This window comes from Leptosomus discolor, chromosome 6, assembly GCF_034619465.1.
Source record: "Leptosomus discolor isolate bLepDis1 chromosome 6, bLepDis1.hap2, whole genome shotgun sequence".
Taxonomy (NCBI): domain Eukaryota; kingdom Metazoa; phylum Chordata; class Aves; order Leptosomiformes; family Leptosomidae; genus Leptosomus; species Leptosomus discolor.
The window spans coordinates 48767964-48785369 of NC_141396.1; the positions used below are offsets into that span (position 1 = coordinate 48767964).

Below are 17406 nucleotides of genomic sequence, written 5' to 3' on the forward strand. Positions count from 1 at the left end.
ACCACAGCACTGTGAAATCTGAAACATACAGCATGAATGTATATGAGGTGTGCATGCTGTATGGTGCACAGCTGTGGAAGGTAATGTGTTTGTGCATGAGGGTTGAGCTTATTTTTAAAGTGGAAGAAAATGGGATTCAAGTTGAAGGAGAAGTGGCATATTCAAGAGTTAGAAAAGATGGTGAAATAAGTTTAATGCCTTTTTTAGAGCATTGGGTAATGCATTCATTGGGCTGCTTGTTTGACTGGACTCGCTCTGTACATACTAGTTTTGCCATTCACTTGCTTTGCAGGATGAGTTGAAGAAACTGTATGCCCAGCTTGAAATCTATAAAAGGAAAAAGATGATTGCTAATAATCCGCATCTCCAGAAAAAAAGGTGCTCTAAAAAGGGCTTAGGGCGCTCGATAATGCGACGTATTACAGAAATCCCTGAAACAGTCACCAGGCAGTGCTCCAGGGACGAGAAGGACCTGATGGAGCACAGTGCTGTGAAGAACATGTCCACGTTGAGGAAAAACCCACAGGATTCCATGAGTCCTGCAAAGCCAAAAGAGGAGACTTTGAAAAACAGGGTCTTTTCCTTAAAAAAGTCCCACAGCACTTATGATCATGTTAGGGATCAAACAGAAGAACCGAATAGCTTAACTACAGAAAGTGCAGAAGTTATAGCTGCTGAGAATTCGCTTCTGGACTCCTTGAACAGTAACAAATCAACCAAAAACGCTCCTGAGAAAGTTGAAGCTGTCTCCACTGAATCAGTCCCTTTGGTGTGCAAATCAGTAAGTGCACATAACTTAAGTGCCGATAAGAAGCCTCTGCATCCAAGAACATCTGTGTTACAAAAATCCCTCAGTGTTATTGCTAGTGCCAAGGAAAAGACTCTGGGACTAACGGGTAAAACACAAAGTCTAGAAGAAAGCACTAAATCTCATAAATCTCAGCAGAAAGGTAAGGAGGCCAGCAAAAAGCACTCAGCCTCCGATAAAGGGGAGCATAAGGATTCCCACCGGAAGAACTCTACCCACTCTGAGGAAACAAAGAAAACCCATAAATCTGGAATTATGAAACAGCAAAGGGTTAGTCAAACTCCTGCAAATCCAGACACAGGCCCAGGTAAGTCTTTACACAAGGACAATTTTGACATAGGAGAAGTTTGTCCTTGGGAGATATATGACCAAACTCCTGGTCCTGTGCCTTCTGACTCTAAAGTTCAAAAACATGTGTCTATTGCTTCCTCAGAGCCAGAGAAAAACCACCCTTCCCAGCCAAAGGGGAAGACTCATCATAAGCTGAAGACACCCGAGGGGTATCAACAGTCAAATCAAAAGAGCTCAGAGAAGGTGGAGGCAGCCATTCAGGAGACACAAGAGCAGCAGGTCTTTGAACATGAGAAAAAACAGTCAAATTCCAAGTCTCAGGTCTCCCCTGAGCTGAAGTGTGAGAATGTTAATAGATATACACCTAATATCTGTGCTGCGGAGCAGGAGCTACCCCAGAAAGCAGCAGAAAAGGAAAACCTCAATAAATTGGCGGAACAGAAAAAAAATGCCTCTTCTGAGGGAAATGTGCTTTCATCTGACTCCCATAAGCCAAGTAGTTACTTACAGCAACCTTTAGCATCTCGAGCTGAAGTCTGCCCTTGGGAGTATGACACACCAGATTTACCAAATGCAGAAAGAAGTGTAGCTTTATTGAACACCTCTGCTATAAGTGCAAATAAAACAGCAACACCTCGAAAATAAGAGGCTTTTGGACTGAAGAGAGTAGCAACATTGAGAAGAAAGACAACAGGAAAGACAGAGGGGACTTAGGCCAAAAGGATCTGAAAATTCCTAAGGAGCATCACTTAAATCATGGGAATCAGCGCTACAAATAAGTAGGAGTTAAGTAAGCAAAGTAAATTATCATTAATTTTGTTATTATTTGTTTGTTGAGTGCCAACAATGTGATTAGCAGTGCCCAGAATATGGTCCCTGCTCCAAGGATTTTACTGTGTCAATGAAAACAGCCTGCCTTTGTGAAAATCACTTCTCTTTTAAACAAAAAAAAATACGGTGGTAACAAACGCACAGTGTAGATCTTAACCAAATTGTTCCTGAATACCACAACTGGCTTTAACTTGCCCTTGGGACTTTAAAGATCCAGCAGAAGTAGGGCACAGAAAATGTCCTGATGGCAAAAAGGGGTATCAATGAGCAGCTTATTAAAATGGCGACTTTTCACTTTATGTATTTAATCTAGATAGCACTGCTAACTCAATGCATCCCAAAAATACATTTTATATAATGATTGCTCTCATTTTATTACTGTGTGTTTAAGTACATTGTTGTGTCTCATATTAAAGCATTCCAGATTGTATAATTTTTGCAAATAACTTTGATATTATGTGACACAACAGAACATTATGCAATCTGCAGATACTTTCTTCTAATTGCAAGTTAAAATACCTGCTGTAGACTTTTTTGTTTCTATATAGAATTGCAGTAATCTTTCACTGACTATGGAAGCCGTAATTCATATTGGGAAATTCCTTTGGGCTTTGGAGATTTTTTTTTTCCTTTCCTGTGATTTATATAGTGAATTTTTTTGTTTACTCTCCGTTATTTAAATTTATAGTTTGATACTGTATTATTCAGGGGTTTTATACGCCGTGAGTTACTTGTTATGCACTTCCTTGTTAATGCTCATAGACTTTGTTAATAGTGGAGATTCAGTCGTCTTAGCTGCATATTCTGGTAAGTCTTAGGACAACTTATCTGTTGTTTGTTACTAATTGGAAAATATCATCTAACAAACCAGAATTCTTACTTTAAACATCAATGGTGATTCATACTGAGAATATCCTGCTAAATAAGGCAAGCAAGAATGACTACGAATATATCCCAGAAATGATCACCTGTTTTACTAAAACCAGACAACTCTGAGAAGTATTTTAGCTAGTTCATCTAGAACAACAGTGTACTGTTTATCCCTGTTGGCAAACCTCCAAAAATTGGCCTTCTGAGTGAGGAGAGAAGTCCAAAATATTACTTTTCCGCCATTTGTGCAATTGTAAGAGGTAGTGGGAATGGAAATGATGGCAACTCTCTCCCACTCTCCAAAATGCTTTGATTTTTAAAAATATTTATTTATACATACATTTACAGTTAAAGTTAGTGTTTAATACAGTGCTAATTTTCAGTAATAGCTACAGTCCTCATTGTGCGTATGAGCTTAATTCATAGATGGCTCATTTACAACTATGAGCTTAGTGATGGTTCTCTGTCAGGGCCTGAGGACATATTGTAAAGATTCTGAGGAGTATCACTGATAGTAACAAACCCTCGTGCATCTAAATACAGTACCAGCAAAGTGCTATTCACTAGAATTGGATATATGTAATGTAGTCCAAAACAAAGACAGCTCAGTCCTAAAGAACTTGTGCAATTTGAGAGAAGTGATGGGATTCAGTGGAAGAGCATGAAGTGAGGATGATTGAACAGAATGTGTTGTTTAATATATATATAATATATATATAAAATAGATATTTATATATGTTTAATATATATATAAAATATCATATCTAATACACACATGCACATACACGTATGTAGTATAAACTGATTTTTGTGGCATCATAGAAAAAGTGGCTTAAGATTAAATGCAATGATCAGAGCGAGTTAGACAAGCTGGGCATGAGGAAGACTTTTTTTGTCCTTTTAAAAGGAGTCTATGGGCGTGTCTCCACTGACAGATCAAGATGGATGTAATCTTCCTACTGCCTCTGCTAAACCCAAACCTGGAACGTGCTGACACCTGAGGCAGCTGGGGACAAGCTGTCTCAGGTCTCAGTGCTGTCTAAATGCATTGGCCTCGCTCATAAATTCTGCTCATTAGCTGCAGATTAAAGTGGCTAAACTGCCCCAGCCAACCTGGTAGGCCTGGATGGTGCTCAGTTCCACCATGGAGACATGCTGGCTTAGGTCTTTGCTACCCTGGGCTTGTCTGACTCTCCCCCCCTTCTTCTGTAGGGTACAGTTATGGCATAGGACATCTAGTCTTTGCCTTCAAGACACATCTTCTGGCTGGCACTCTTGCAACCCAGAATCCCTGTTCACCTGTGAAAGGGAGTCAGGCATCTGAGTCTGAGTGCTTTGGACATCTGTGCACCCACTTTGCACATACAGTGCCTGTGACATCCTAACTGTAGCCCAAATCCAGCTCTCTACTTAGTGTGGAAAAGAGCTGAGGTTAAACCTAGTGTACCTAGATTCTCCCTTCTCACTCCCAGACACTCATGGGATTTATCAGTAACTTTTCCATCAACTTCAGTGGGATTTGATCAGCTCTTCAGAGAGAAAATAACCCTACATTTCCCTGCATGGGAAGAAGTCCATCCCAGGAACACAGGTTTCTGGGAGCCCTCCAGGAGCATACTGACCCCGTGTGCAGAGAGATGCACAACTTGAAACCTGCAGATTATGGTGACAACCTTGCATGTCTCCTACCCCTGAAGGGAGGTTCTGCAGCCCATCTCAGCAGTGGTTTGTGTGAACAGGGCGGGGAGGACATCTTACAGCAGGTGCCCTGACTCACTAACAGGAGAGTCAGCACTTCACTGGAGCCAGGTGCCAAGGTTAGAAGTGGGCATCTGTTGAGGAGTCACGAAAGGAGATGTTTGTAGGTACTCACTGCCTCTTGGAGACAGATGGTCCCAAGGAGCAGGCACCAGCCCCAGTGCCCTCACTCGTCTTGCCCTCCCTCCTTTACCTTGGGGCCAAGCAAGGACATGCTGCCCCTGCCCTGCCCTGCAGCGGCCGTGTCAGGGTGTAACGTGTACCAAGGGCAAGGGGGTCCACATCAGCAAAGTGTCCACACAATACCACTGCCACTTGCATCACTGGCAGGATCAAGCCCTTCATGCATGACTGTATCTGTGCCACCACTATCGATCTGCAATTCCTTGTTCGTTTTCTTTGCCCTTTCTTTTTAAAATATAACTTCATTAGAAACACGGAAAGAAAGCCTTGGCTGGTGTAAAACAGCCCAACTGCACAGCAAGCAAAAGAACAACGGCTGATTTACCAGGGAAGGCTTGTATATTCTTGTTTGGTTTTGTTTTCTTTTATCTTGACCCTTTCCCTCACTTCTTAATGTCTGTTACGGTTCTTTAGGCTTGTCACATCTCCTAAGACTGATGCAATTGGAGAACTTTCCTTTAGAAGACAACAAAGCTTTCCCCAGTTTATTTAGCAACTGGTATTTGGGCTACAGATTCAATTGGGACTTTAAATTATTTCACACTCGAGGAAATGAGGGGCCAGACTTCACTCAAGTATTCTATTTCACTATGATGCTGCTAGAAACATTGCTTAATGAAGACATACTAAGTTAGACATGAATAATGTTCTATATTCCATAGACTTTTTTCCACCAGCATATATTGGCTAGATTGCTTAGTTGTCTTTTCCTGGAGTTTCATTGTCATTATTCAGACAAGAGAAGTGCAACTCTAGAATTAAGGTGTTTTCTAGCAGATCTGTTAAGAGAAAAGACAATAAACACTAAGGTCACAAACATTTGCTAGGTTGTCCTTTTAAATGCATGTGCAAGCTGCATTTCTCCTTTATTTCTAAGCCATGCTTTATAAATAATTAGATTTATACCAATCTTATTAGACTTGTATAATTTATGCAAGATTATACGCTTTAAAATATAAATCAGTACACACCTATCATGAGCTTTGGTGGCATCATAGACCTGAAACCGGACAATACTTTTATATTTGCTCTCCTTAGGCTTTTGCATGCATATGACAACAGGCAGGCCTGAGAAAACACTGCCTTTTGACTTTTAACATTTTAGCTACTCCAAGTTGTAGAGTATATAAAGCTGTAAGTCTCTTCACTTTATAATGTGGTTCTTATAACAATGTTATCTGGCAACCAACGGCATCCACCATGAAATACTTGATAGATTTATGTTGTAATGTGTTGCAGCATGTAAATAATGTAACTTCTCTGCAATAAAGCACATTTATATGAAATCTGTCTGCAGGCTTTTGTGTTGTGATTTTCTGAAGTCATTACTGATCCAAACTAAACAGGTTCCTCATCAAACTTGTAAAATAACTAACAATGAATTTTATAGCTTACATGATCTGATCACATCATTAGCATTTTCCAGATTTTCCTCATATTTTCCTGACATCAACCTTTAGACTAGGTGTGTACTGTGTTCAGGATTTCAGGTTAAGGAAATAGCTCTCTTCTCAGTGACTGCAATTTTTCAGATCAAAATTGTAGGGTCCATACTATAGTCTCCTGAATTTAATGGCAAGTAGAATGTTGGAAAATACTAGGAAATAAATAGATAGCATTTTATGATGTCATTACAAAATCCTGTAGCTCATCTGTACTATATGTGTGCATGCCTGGATTCCTCATCTGAAATACATGTCTAACAGGTATAGAAAAGGTACAAAGAATGGTAACAAAGATGACCAAAGACAGAGAATGGCTGCTGTGTAAGGGGTGACTAAATGAACTCCAATTTATTTAGCTTGGGAGAGAGACAACAGAGAGAGGGATGAGACCTATATAAAATTACAAGTGCTCCAAAGGTAATCAGGAAAATGGTATTTGCTGGGTTTTGTCATGTGGGAACTACAGAACACCCACGTGGCCATCACGCAGCAATTTAAAACAAATGAAGTTTTCTTCTACATAAGGCATAAATAAATTGTGGAGCTCATTTTCACAGAGTGCTGTGGATATCATGAGTTCAAAAAGTATTGGAGAGGTCATAGAAGAGAAATCCATGAAGATCTCTGAACAAGGTGGATACAAAACTCTCAAATCCCTGATCTCTAGATGGCTGATAAGTAGGAGGATTGTCTTTGCATAATCACCCAGTTTGCTTTCAATAATCACAGAGTTTTCTTTCCATAATCACCCACTGCTGGATATGATGCTAGATGAGCTTTTCATCCAGCACAACCTTTGAACGTTCTTATGTCTGCATTGAACGTTCTTATGTCTGCATAAATACAGATAGTTAGGCTCAATTAATTTATTTTCTGCTGTCATGGCTGTTTTATTTAATGAGCCATTGTTGATGCAGGAGTTTTGGTAAGTTCTTGTACAGGCATGTATATATTCACTTGTACCTTTCCCTGTGCCTCCTGGATTGAAACACTGCCATTTGGATAACCAGTCTGAGTCATGGTATCAGGCATAATGGGGACATGAGAGGGAGAGAGGAGGAAGGAAATTACTTAGGTCCAGTAAATGAACTGTGTACAAGTCTTTTGCAAGCAAGAAGTCCAGATATCAAGAAAAAATAAGGCCTGGAGGTTTTCCTCTGGACCACTTCATGGGGCTCAGCTCAAACCTGGGGCACCTTTGCTGTCTGAGCACAGGGTGTCAAAACTAATAGCAGCCTTCTGAGCTCCACTTCTGGCATTTTCACAGCTTTTAAGAAGTAAGGAAATGATTTCCAAAGTTTTGTGGCTTTGGAAATCGTCCATGGCTGTATTTTCCAATACCATCTTGCTTCTCCTATTATAAAGTGTATTTCATTTGAGAGGAAACTGTGGCTGTGCCTGCCCAGCCATGAGAAGCTGTGGGGAGTAGGTCCCACCAGCAGCCTGCTGGCACCCATGGGGAGGGCATCGAGAAGACACTCAGGCTCTTCACAGTGGTGCATGGTGGGAGGAAGAGAGACCACGGGCATAAATTCAAAGAGAGATTGAATATTCAGAAAACTGTTTCACCGTGAGAAGTCAAGCAGTGGAGAAAGTTACCCAGAGGTTTTGCAGTTCCCATCCTTGAGATTTTCATGACCTGACTGTCTAAAGCCCTGATCTTGTAGCTGACCTTGCTTTGAGCAGCAGGTTGGACTGGAGACCTCCCGAGGTCCTACCTGAATGATCCTGTCGTCCTGTGAACAGTGTTCACTACTAGAGCATGTTCTTCACATCATCCTTTTGAAAGCCTGCAGATGGATACCCCAGGCAGCTTTGACTCCTGCCTAAGAGGATAGGACATGCAGTTATTTACACAATACGTAACTGTGGGCAAGCCCTCTTAACAAATAGCAGCTGCCCTAACAGAAAGGTATTTTGCTTTTCTTCTGATCCCCATAGCCCAGAGTGATCATGGTGAAAAGGTGAAGAAGGTAATAATTTTTTTTACGGCTGGTTGGGAAGAACAGTTTTAGCTGCCTATGTTGAGTGAGTGTTTCAGCTGGTGCACAGTTGAAAGAATGTCTTCCACAAAAAAAAAAAAAATCAAACTCTTAAAAAAAACCCAATAATGCTTTTCTCTAGCACTTCAAGGATTTTTTCTAATCTGTACTGGATTCTGAAGGAACCATTAAAGAAATTCTAAATTTTGGAATGGTTTGTGATTGCAATGGGAGGTGATTTGGTTCAGGGTTACACTGCCTGCCTGCAGAGAAGTTATTTCAAGCTGAGCCCTTTTTTTTCCTTAATAAAATAGTATTTATGACAGGTTGGAGTGAACTTTTTCCAATTCTAAAGGAGCTTTTTTCATCATTTAGCAGTGCTGGAAATTTAGTAAAAGATATTGATTCTTTCACTTGGTTTGGCACGCTGCCATCATGTTGCAATATTCAATCTTACGGTTCTTTAATACTTGGGAAATTGAACATTATCTCTCCATTTATGCAGGTGATTTTTCTTTTTTTTAAATTTATTTATGAGTTAGCTCTTAGTCACTGAAAGTGTACAAACAAATCAAACACTGGACATTTTACCATGAAATTACTGGATTTTGGATTTCTAGATATGTAAGTTGAGTCCAATTTTTCATTGTGTCAAAGCATGGAAAAACATTACCCAAAATAGCCATATATTTTTTAGATGTGCGTTTAAGAACTTCTGCATAATATAGATATACAAATCTTATATGTAAATGTACAGAATCATTATTACATCTTTGTAGCTGCAGAAGGCAAGGTTTTACAGTAGATGGGTAGCAGCCTCTAGAAGCAATTAAAAGAGAAGATTGCTAAGCCTGCTCAATGGAAGCCTTCTAAAATTCAAACCGCTGGGTGTCTTTCAGGTCTCCCAGCATAAAACGTGTGCTAAATTAGGGCTTGCCTGCGTGTTTGCTTCTTGGCTGTTGGGGAGATGCTCTGAGGCAGAGGAAATGCAGACTGCTCTCCGCTCCCACCACGGTATGGGCTGTCATGCCCACATGTGTGACCTCCTGCTCTCCTGGTTGCTGTTGGCGTGCTGTGCCCTTACTTCATCGCATAAATTTAAAAAACTGTATTTGGTTGATTTGCTTGGCAAACACCCATAATAGTGGCTTTCTGTCGCACCTTTTTCCCTGCTGCTGCCCGAAAGTTTTCAAGAGCAGTGGCAATGAGATGGGTTTGGATGTTCCAGGGTTGCCCGAGTGGGGCAGAGTGAGTGTTGAAGGCTGCCTGGATCCATTTGGAGTTGAACGCTATTAGCTGTGCCGCTTGACAGGTGATGTTGACAGGGAGTTTAGACTGGCTGCAGTACTCCAGATGAAAAACAGGTTGATTTGACATATTTCAGTGCTAAAAATAGTATTATATAATGATGTCTTTGTTCCAAGAAGATTTTTTTGAAGCTGCAGGGTGGTAAGAACCGTGTGGTTCCAGGCAGTCATCTTGAAGGCTTCACCGAGAGAAAATCACAGCAGCGCTGGAGGAGACACCTGTCCAGCTCTGTTACCACATCATGTTTTATGAGGTACTTGGCAAATGCATGATTCATCTAAGCTAGCAAAATTGGCTAGTGCTCTTCTGTAGGCAGTGTGTTTTAATAGTCATGTTTTTACTCATTTTGATGCTTCTGGTTTATAATATTTCAACTGACTTTGTTGACAGCAGTTTTGTTATCTCTGATAATTTTTTTCTGTTGTTTTACAGGAATTTACTACTACACTTTGATTTGCATCTCAGGTGCTCCATTGCAACGTCACCATTATCTTCACAAATTTCTTTGTGTTTGAAGTCAGAAGGCAATAGTTACACAAATTATGGAATTTTTCTTCAGAAATAGTTAAATATTTTTAAATATAACTCTGACAATTTTAATTCTGATTAATTTAATTATATATTCTGTTCTAATCACCAATAAAATTGCAGTAAGTAAGAACTGCTAGCAAAATGCTAGATTTATTACTTTCTAGGTGTTATTTAGATGTATTTTTGCTTCTAGGATTTATGAGTAATTGTAGGTTTCAATTGTGCACTGCATGACCTTTCCATTCAACGTTTGTTATCTACATTACAACTAGAACTGCAAAGTTGTATGACAAAAATACAGGGCTTTGCTAAGTTTGAGGTTTTTTGGATTTGCCATCTTATCACTGTATGACAAGCATTTTTACACACAACCTAAACTGCTTGCTAAACTACTTGCTTTGGTGTTTTATGCATTACCTTGTAAATTTAGTTATTATTCTTAATCCCTTGGGAATAACATTATAATTCAATATAGTGGACTAGCAGGTAATAATAGAAAATCAATGAGATAACACTGCATATTCTTTTTCTTTGTTAAACACATGGTAATGAAAATGTGAAACCCCTGGCATTTCTGGGGAAGAAAACAAAACCAAACAATGAGGATTTTGTTTATTACTTTCCCATTCAGAACCGATTATTTTTGGTATTAAGCAGCTCAGAGAAAACTTTACTACGTTTCTAATTAATCAAATACTGCCCTGTACATTCTCTCTATTTAAAATAGCTGTAATTTCAGCTGAAACAAGTACGTACCTTGTAGTTCTTGCATCAAACACAATTTTTACTAGGAGTGCATTTGACCCAGTAGGGAAGGATTCCAACAGAAGGTGCAGAAACCATGTCTGCATATGTTAAAATTCCATGCCTGCATATGATTGTGTTTATATTAAAGCATGATTTTATGTTGTTCCAGCTTTTACATCACAGTAAATTGCCTTTCTGTGGAAATAAATTATTTGGATATTGTTACTTCAAAACTGTGTGCATTGTTTGGAGTATCAAACTGGCAGGTTATAAAAGGAAATACATTTACACAAAACAAACAATGCAGCTTTTAGGGGCTATTCACGCAGAGTCCCTATGTTACTCCACTTGCTTCTTGACTCCTCACATGGAAAACACATTTTATGGTGTACCTCAGTAAGACCCAAAATAAGATTTAGAGGACAGGAGGTATCAAGTTATTGAATAAGAGGCAAACTATTAGTTGATTAGTTCTCGGCAAGAAATTACCAGTTTTCAAAGCCACCAGAAAAGAAATTTAGTCTCCAGTCCTCTTTGAATTCAATGACTTCTTTGAAAACTCCAGTCTGGTAGACTGAATTACTGGTTTTGCTGGTGTGACGAATCCTTACAAATGGCAATAGCAAATCTGCCAACTCAGCAAAAGAGTCCATGCCCTCGTACAACTGCTTGGAGAAACAGGCTGATGCTAAGCCAGGTGGAGTCTTGGCGTGGGAAACGGTTTTGAACAGCACACGGGACCACACACTGACTATATCCAGAATTAATGCATTTGGGACTACCAGGAACAAGTTATTAGAGCCAAACAGGAGAGAGAACGTGTTTGACAGCACAGACACCTTTTCACCAAGACTGGGATGGAGACACCACAAGCTCATTTTAACTAGGCCACTGCACGAGCTGGCCCATGTTAAGTCAGGGTCTGGTTCACATTCATACCAGGGAAACAGAAGCCTGCTGTCAGCAATCCGCCTGATACAAAACCTTTAGGGAACAAAAAAGCATTCATCATCCCAAGAGCTGCCACTGTCCGTTGACATCCCTGGTTTCCAGCTGGTGGTCCCACTAGGTGCTTACTGCCCTTTGCCACCCTACAGGTAGTACAAAAGGTTTGCCTTTTCATTGGAAATGTCGCAGTGGCTTATGCTTGGTTTTGCTCTCTTTTCAGCTGGAAGCCAGAAGCATTGTGCTGCAAACTAAAGCTCTCTTCAGCTTTTTCTCCTGGCTGTTCAGCTCCCTTTGATCACCCAGAGTTACTTTCCCAAGCTTAAGTCCTGGGCAGATGGCAGCACTATTGTTCTTATCTTCTCCAAACATCCAACTTTATTTTTAAATCACATGCTGCCATACAGGCTAGAGCTGTCTTGATAAAGTACCTCCCCCCGCCCCAAACCAGAGATGGCTAGGACAAAGCCACACTCATTCACTTTTCTGCCTAGCTGTAAACTTCCAGTGTAATATTTGGCAAATCATTTAGGGGCAGATTTTTTACATAGGTACTGGCCTGGCTCCCAGGCTCCCTGTGCCTTAATTTTCCATCATTATGTTGGGATGACCTGGCTAATTCCAAAAGATGGTAGGAAGAAGAATGTGATCAAAATCTTACGGTCTTCGGATGAAACTCCTGATGATAGCACTAAGAAACACAGGCATGATACTGCTTCTCACCTTTTGTACAACAATGGATTATGTAGTGCTGAATGGCAGTAAAATGCATATTGATTCACAAAGTAGGTGATTATCAGCTTGCAAGTTACGGAAGCTGGGTTAACGTAAGTAGTTTTGTTTGTGTGAATTTTGTTGTTGTTAAATTTCCTCTTGGCTGTTTTGTAATTTCCAGTTTTTCTTAGCAAAACAGGTAAAACCCAGACAAACCTAAAGTTGAAATTACCTGACCTTTTTCTACAATAAAGTTACAGAATCACCTGAGCTGTTCAAACAGAGGAAATGAATACTTGCTGGATTTTAGCACCGACGTCAGAACTTCTCCAGAATTTCCTTTGCCCACCTGCACAGCTTGCTGGTGCTGTCTCGGCATTCCTGTGTACACATGAAGAGCGACTTAGAAATCCTCCATGCTTCTCCAAATACTATCCAAATGTCAGAGGGATGGTCTTGGGTATTTGCATCTGTGGTACATCTGGTACAGTTTCGTATGTCTGTTTGATTTCAGCAGCTCTTCATCTCTGTTCAATTCCATGGAGCCAGGTAAATTCAAAGAAATAATGTCAAAGTCTGTTCCCCTTTACACTCTTAACCGAAATAACTGGGATCTGTAAACAGACTCAGAGGAAAGGTAAGTTGTAGCATAATGTGAAGATCAAATCTGCTGTGAGCATCCAGTTTATTTTTATTTAATGTTACTAACACAACCTTCATGCAGAGTAAACACAGTTCTTGAAGAAAGCTTTAGGTGCGTTTGCTGATCCTCATTTCTAGTGTTCTCTACTGATCTCCTTCAAGGACTGCATTTTCTGCCCCTCCCTTACAAAGAGTTATCAAAACGAGCTCATTTACTAACATAGATGCACAGATGTTTCCTAGACTTGCTGCTGTATGTCTATAACCAATGGCTGCAGATTTCTTTTATAACCCCTTTTGCATGTCTGATGTCCAGCTCTTGCTCTGCCTGATTACAAGTCTTCTCCTATAGTGGGGCTTTTTAGCTCTTATCTGTTGGTTCCAAGTAGGACACTGAAAACAAGACAGACTTAGAAGCACTAAGTATTTAGGTGTTTGCAAAAATCCTATTTATCCTATCTCTCCTGCATGTTTCCTTGTCTTTAATTCTTAGCTTCTCCGTCTTTGTCTCAGACACAGAAACTTTGTGTTACAGTTTTCCTCTGCTTTTTCCACTGCGCTTGTGCCTTTGCTAAACCCCACTGTTTTTCCTGTCCTTGCAGGTTCAAAATCATTTCAGTTAGCAAAGACTACCTGCTCCAACCTCACATCCCAAACGTTCATCACCCCTCACCTTGACTTCTGCTCTGAATTCTTTTCTCTCCACTGACTCATGCGTTTTGCTCCAGACCCTGCTGCTCACTTGACTGAACCACCCCCTCTGCCTCATCCCTCCCCAGCCTTTCTGGATTCTCTGAGCAGCCCAAGGCAGGAGTGGCAGTATCATTGAATCAGTTTAGGTTGTGCCAGGCACTGTACAAAAATGCACATGCAAAAATAAGTGATGATTTTTGAGGGTGGTTTTTTTTCAGTCCTTACAGCATAAGATTATGGGAAGACAAAGACAAAAGCAAAGGAGGAAGACAGTCACTATCATGTGAGTACAATGAACACATCACTGACAATAAAAAAATGTATTCACCACTTTTCCAGCTATATTTGCCTATTAAGGTATTGTTTAAGACTTGTTAAGAATATTTTCAGGCAAAAATAAAAGATGAAAGAGATAAAAATAATTCTGTTGACTCAAGTCTGCATGTATCTGTATGGTTTTATGAACCATATACTCTACAATAATGTAGGAAGACTTCATACTTGTTTACATAAACTGCAGATTCTTAGGAGAATGTTGTAGCTCCAGTTTCTGGCTGCTTTGCCAACAGCAGTCTAATCATGTGCACGGACTGCTGCTTCTTTCTGGTCCATCTCCCAAAACCTTGATTTTCCTTTCTTACAGGGCCATACTGGATTAGGATTTGCTTTGTTTAGAAAAAGCTGTTTCAGTGGCAGCTGGCTGTAGCAGGGGCTGTAGTGCTAACAAATGCATTGCACTAAAGGAAAAAATCTTTGCTGCTATTCTGTTGTACCTTCTGGATACATCTTTCAAGGATTTTTAATTAAATGCTTCCTTCTTACTGTTACTACCAGGAGGAGGATTCCTTTCACCTTGCTGCTGTTGTCCCTCTGCTGTGTGACACTGATGGTACTGTTCATACACTCTGTTTTTTCCAGCTCCATCTAATGACAAAGACTTCGCTGTCTTGCTGATCCTAACCAGATCAGCTTTCTGGCTGAGGTGCTACCTGCTCCCGACTACTTTCCAGTGTATTTAGTGCCTCACTCTCTGGAGTGTGTAGACACCTTATATGCACATTGTGTAAGTATGTTGTTGTCTGTTTAAGTGGACATTTTGTCTTGTATGCAGCCCCTTGCTTCTACATGGGATTGCGGGGGACAGTCTCCTCATGGAAGATTTCCATGCTCCCTTAGTCTCTGTGGCAGACTCTGCTTCCTAAGGGGTGTATTGGAGTGGTTCGGCATTACCAGACGGGGATTCTGTACATTTTGGTGGCAACGTGGACTGGCAACTTGGTCTTTCTGTTGCCTCATGGTACTCAGCAGCAGATGCTTTTGGGTGGGACTGTCTTGAATGAATCTCATCATACGGAAACATATATAAGTGAGTCTTTTTTGGAGCCTTGTATGGTCAGTGGAGATTTATTCAGTGTACTCAGTGCAGTTGATGGCATAATTAATTTCCCACTAAAGGCAATGCCTACAGGAGGTCATTTAAATGGCACCCTAGAGTTGCTATCTTTCCATATTTCCAAGGGAGATTAGGATGACTAGGTCAGATTTAGAATTATTGAAGATGTCTCATACTAGGTGAGATGTGGGATCCCACATTGGACGTGATTCATCCTATATTGTACATATTGGTACTGACAATCCTTTAGTGTCTTCTTTCCAGCCTCTCAACTTTTCATCTGGCAAGGATCATTCAAATACCTAATCTTACAGCATGGGTGACTGTCTTGAGTAAGGCAGAGCAGACACAGGCCAGACAAAATCCTTCACTTTTAAAGAGAATACATAATACTCATTAGTATTCAGTACAGAGTGGTAGTGTATACAGAAATGACGTGCTCCTTGTCATTAAAAGGGAGCTGATCTGTTTTGATTTCTCTCAGGAATTGAGTGGGGATTCCATTAAATTGAAATGTCTCCATTTGGTTAATGATCACTCTGTTTATTGCACACTTTGTGTGGTTGCATTTTGCATGTATACTCCCTTGCACCCAGCAAATGAATAACATCCTACCATTGGGGGATCAAGTCCAAACAATAATTATTCCATGCCTTCTGTGGCAGGGAAATTCTGTGCTTTCTGCAGTAAGAGATGTCTGAAAGAATAAAATGTAATTACAGTTCCACCTAGAGCTTGGTCAAGCTCCATCTGTTTTGCTGAGATGAACGTTACAGCTACGAACTGTGCCAGGAGCTGCTATGTAGGAGTCTGCCCAAGTTATCAACCTGTTGTCTGCTTCTTTCGTTAGTGTGGTTCTGTTATTTAGTGGCAGCCTGATACGAAGCCCGGTGAAGCCACAGGGAGTTTTTTCACTGACTTAAATAGGTTTAAATCAGGCCCCAAAATAAAAATTCTCTCTTTAGAAGGCAGGATGTAACAGAATGATGAGGAGCCGTGAGTGACTTAATCATTACATTTACTCAGCTTTATGACTAATGCCTGTGTCAGTTAACAAGTTTTATTAACAATATAGTGACCTTGAAAATTCTGTACATCTGACTAACTCATTCTCTTTTATGAGTAAGTGCTCTATATATTGATCAAGGATGTAACTGAAATGATGTCATATAAAGTTACTTGAAGCTTAAAATGGCTTAAATAATATATGGATTGCAATTTCACTTGAAACTGATACAGTTTTTAAACATTGAAAGAATACCTTAAATTACTGAAATTAAGGGTGGCATCATAGTATCAGTATCAGGTAAAATGTGTGTGTGTAGTGAGGTGGATATTAAGACTGTTAATCATGGGTATGAAGTGCTGGGTTGTACAGAATTATTTCAACACTGGAAACTATTAAATGTGGATATGATGAATTTGAGGTCTATAATTTGCTGAGTTTGAAAATCTATGACAGTGAAAATGGATATCCATGAAGCATATGGATCATAATGCTGATGGTGTGGCAGGTCATGCTTAATATGAAGTGAGGCTTGAAAGATGCTCCATACAGAAGCAAGTACAGAGAGATGGACAATTGCTGTGTAGTTACAGGGAGCAGCTGAGAGATTCACTGTATCAATGGTGAGAGTGCAAATGGTACATCACACTCCAACCCACCTAGAAATCTAACCACCTCTTCTTTCTGCCCCCAAAATGACACTTATCACTGATCTAAATCAGAACATCTACTTAGCCATTTAAGTTCTTTCTCTTCCTCAAAAACTGATATGCCAAAGCACAGGTGTGATATATGCAGTGTGATCGCACCTCCCGAGATACATAGCTGGCCTGCCTGCTGTTGAAGCCAATCTTTCACACCACTCAGCTAAATACCATACCCTTTCTTTGAGAAATGAATATCCATACATTTCTCTGTGCATGCATGTTGTGTTTTGCCTTGCATCATAACTCTGCAGTCCATAGCAACCATCAGTGTAGTAAACTGTATGCATCGGTAACACACCATGGTTGAGCACCATGACTCCATATTCCCCTTGATGGCCTCACTGACTCAAGAAACAGATAATAGGACCCACATGCAGGTGAGACCTGACCTCCTTCCAAATGCTTCCTTAGTTAAACCCTTTAAACATTGCTCACATGTGCAAGGACAGTAATCCTGTGTCAGTTCCCTCATTCAGGAGTGCAGTAATGGCACAGCATTTCCAAATGGCAGCACGACTCCACAGCCTTGGAGCATGCTCTTTCACCACAGTA

At 40.3% G+C, this 17406-nt stretch overlaps 1 protein-coding gene across 1 annotated transcript in view; it reads left to right on the top strand.

Annotated features, from left to right (window-relative positions):
• GPR158 (G protein-coupled receptor 158) overlaps positions 1-1744 on the top strand; it is a 195858-nt gene extending 194114 nt beyond the window's left edge. Inside the window, exon 11 of the mRNA XM_086467139.1 lies at positions 293-1744. Coding sequence (XP_086323265.1) covers positions 293-1744 — 1452 coding nt within the window. The remainder of the gene's footprint in view (positions 1-292) is intronic.
• The last annotated feature ends 15662 nt before the right edge of the window (positions 1745-17406 follow it).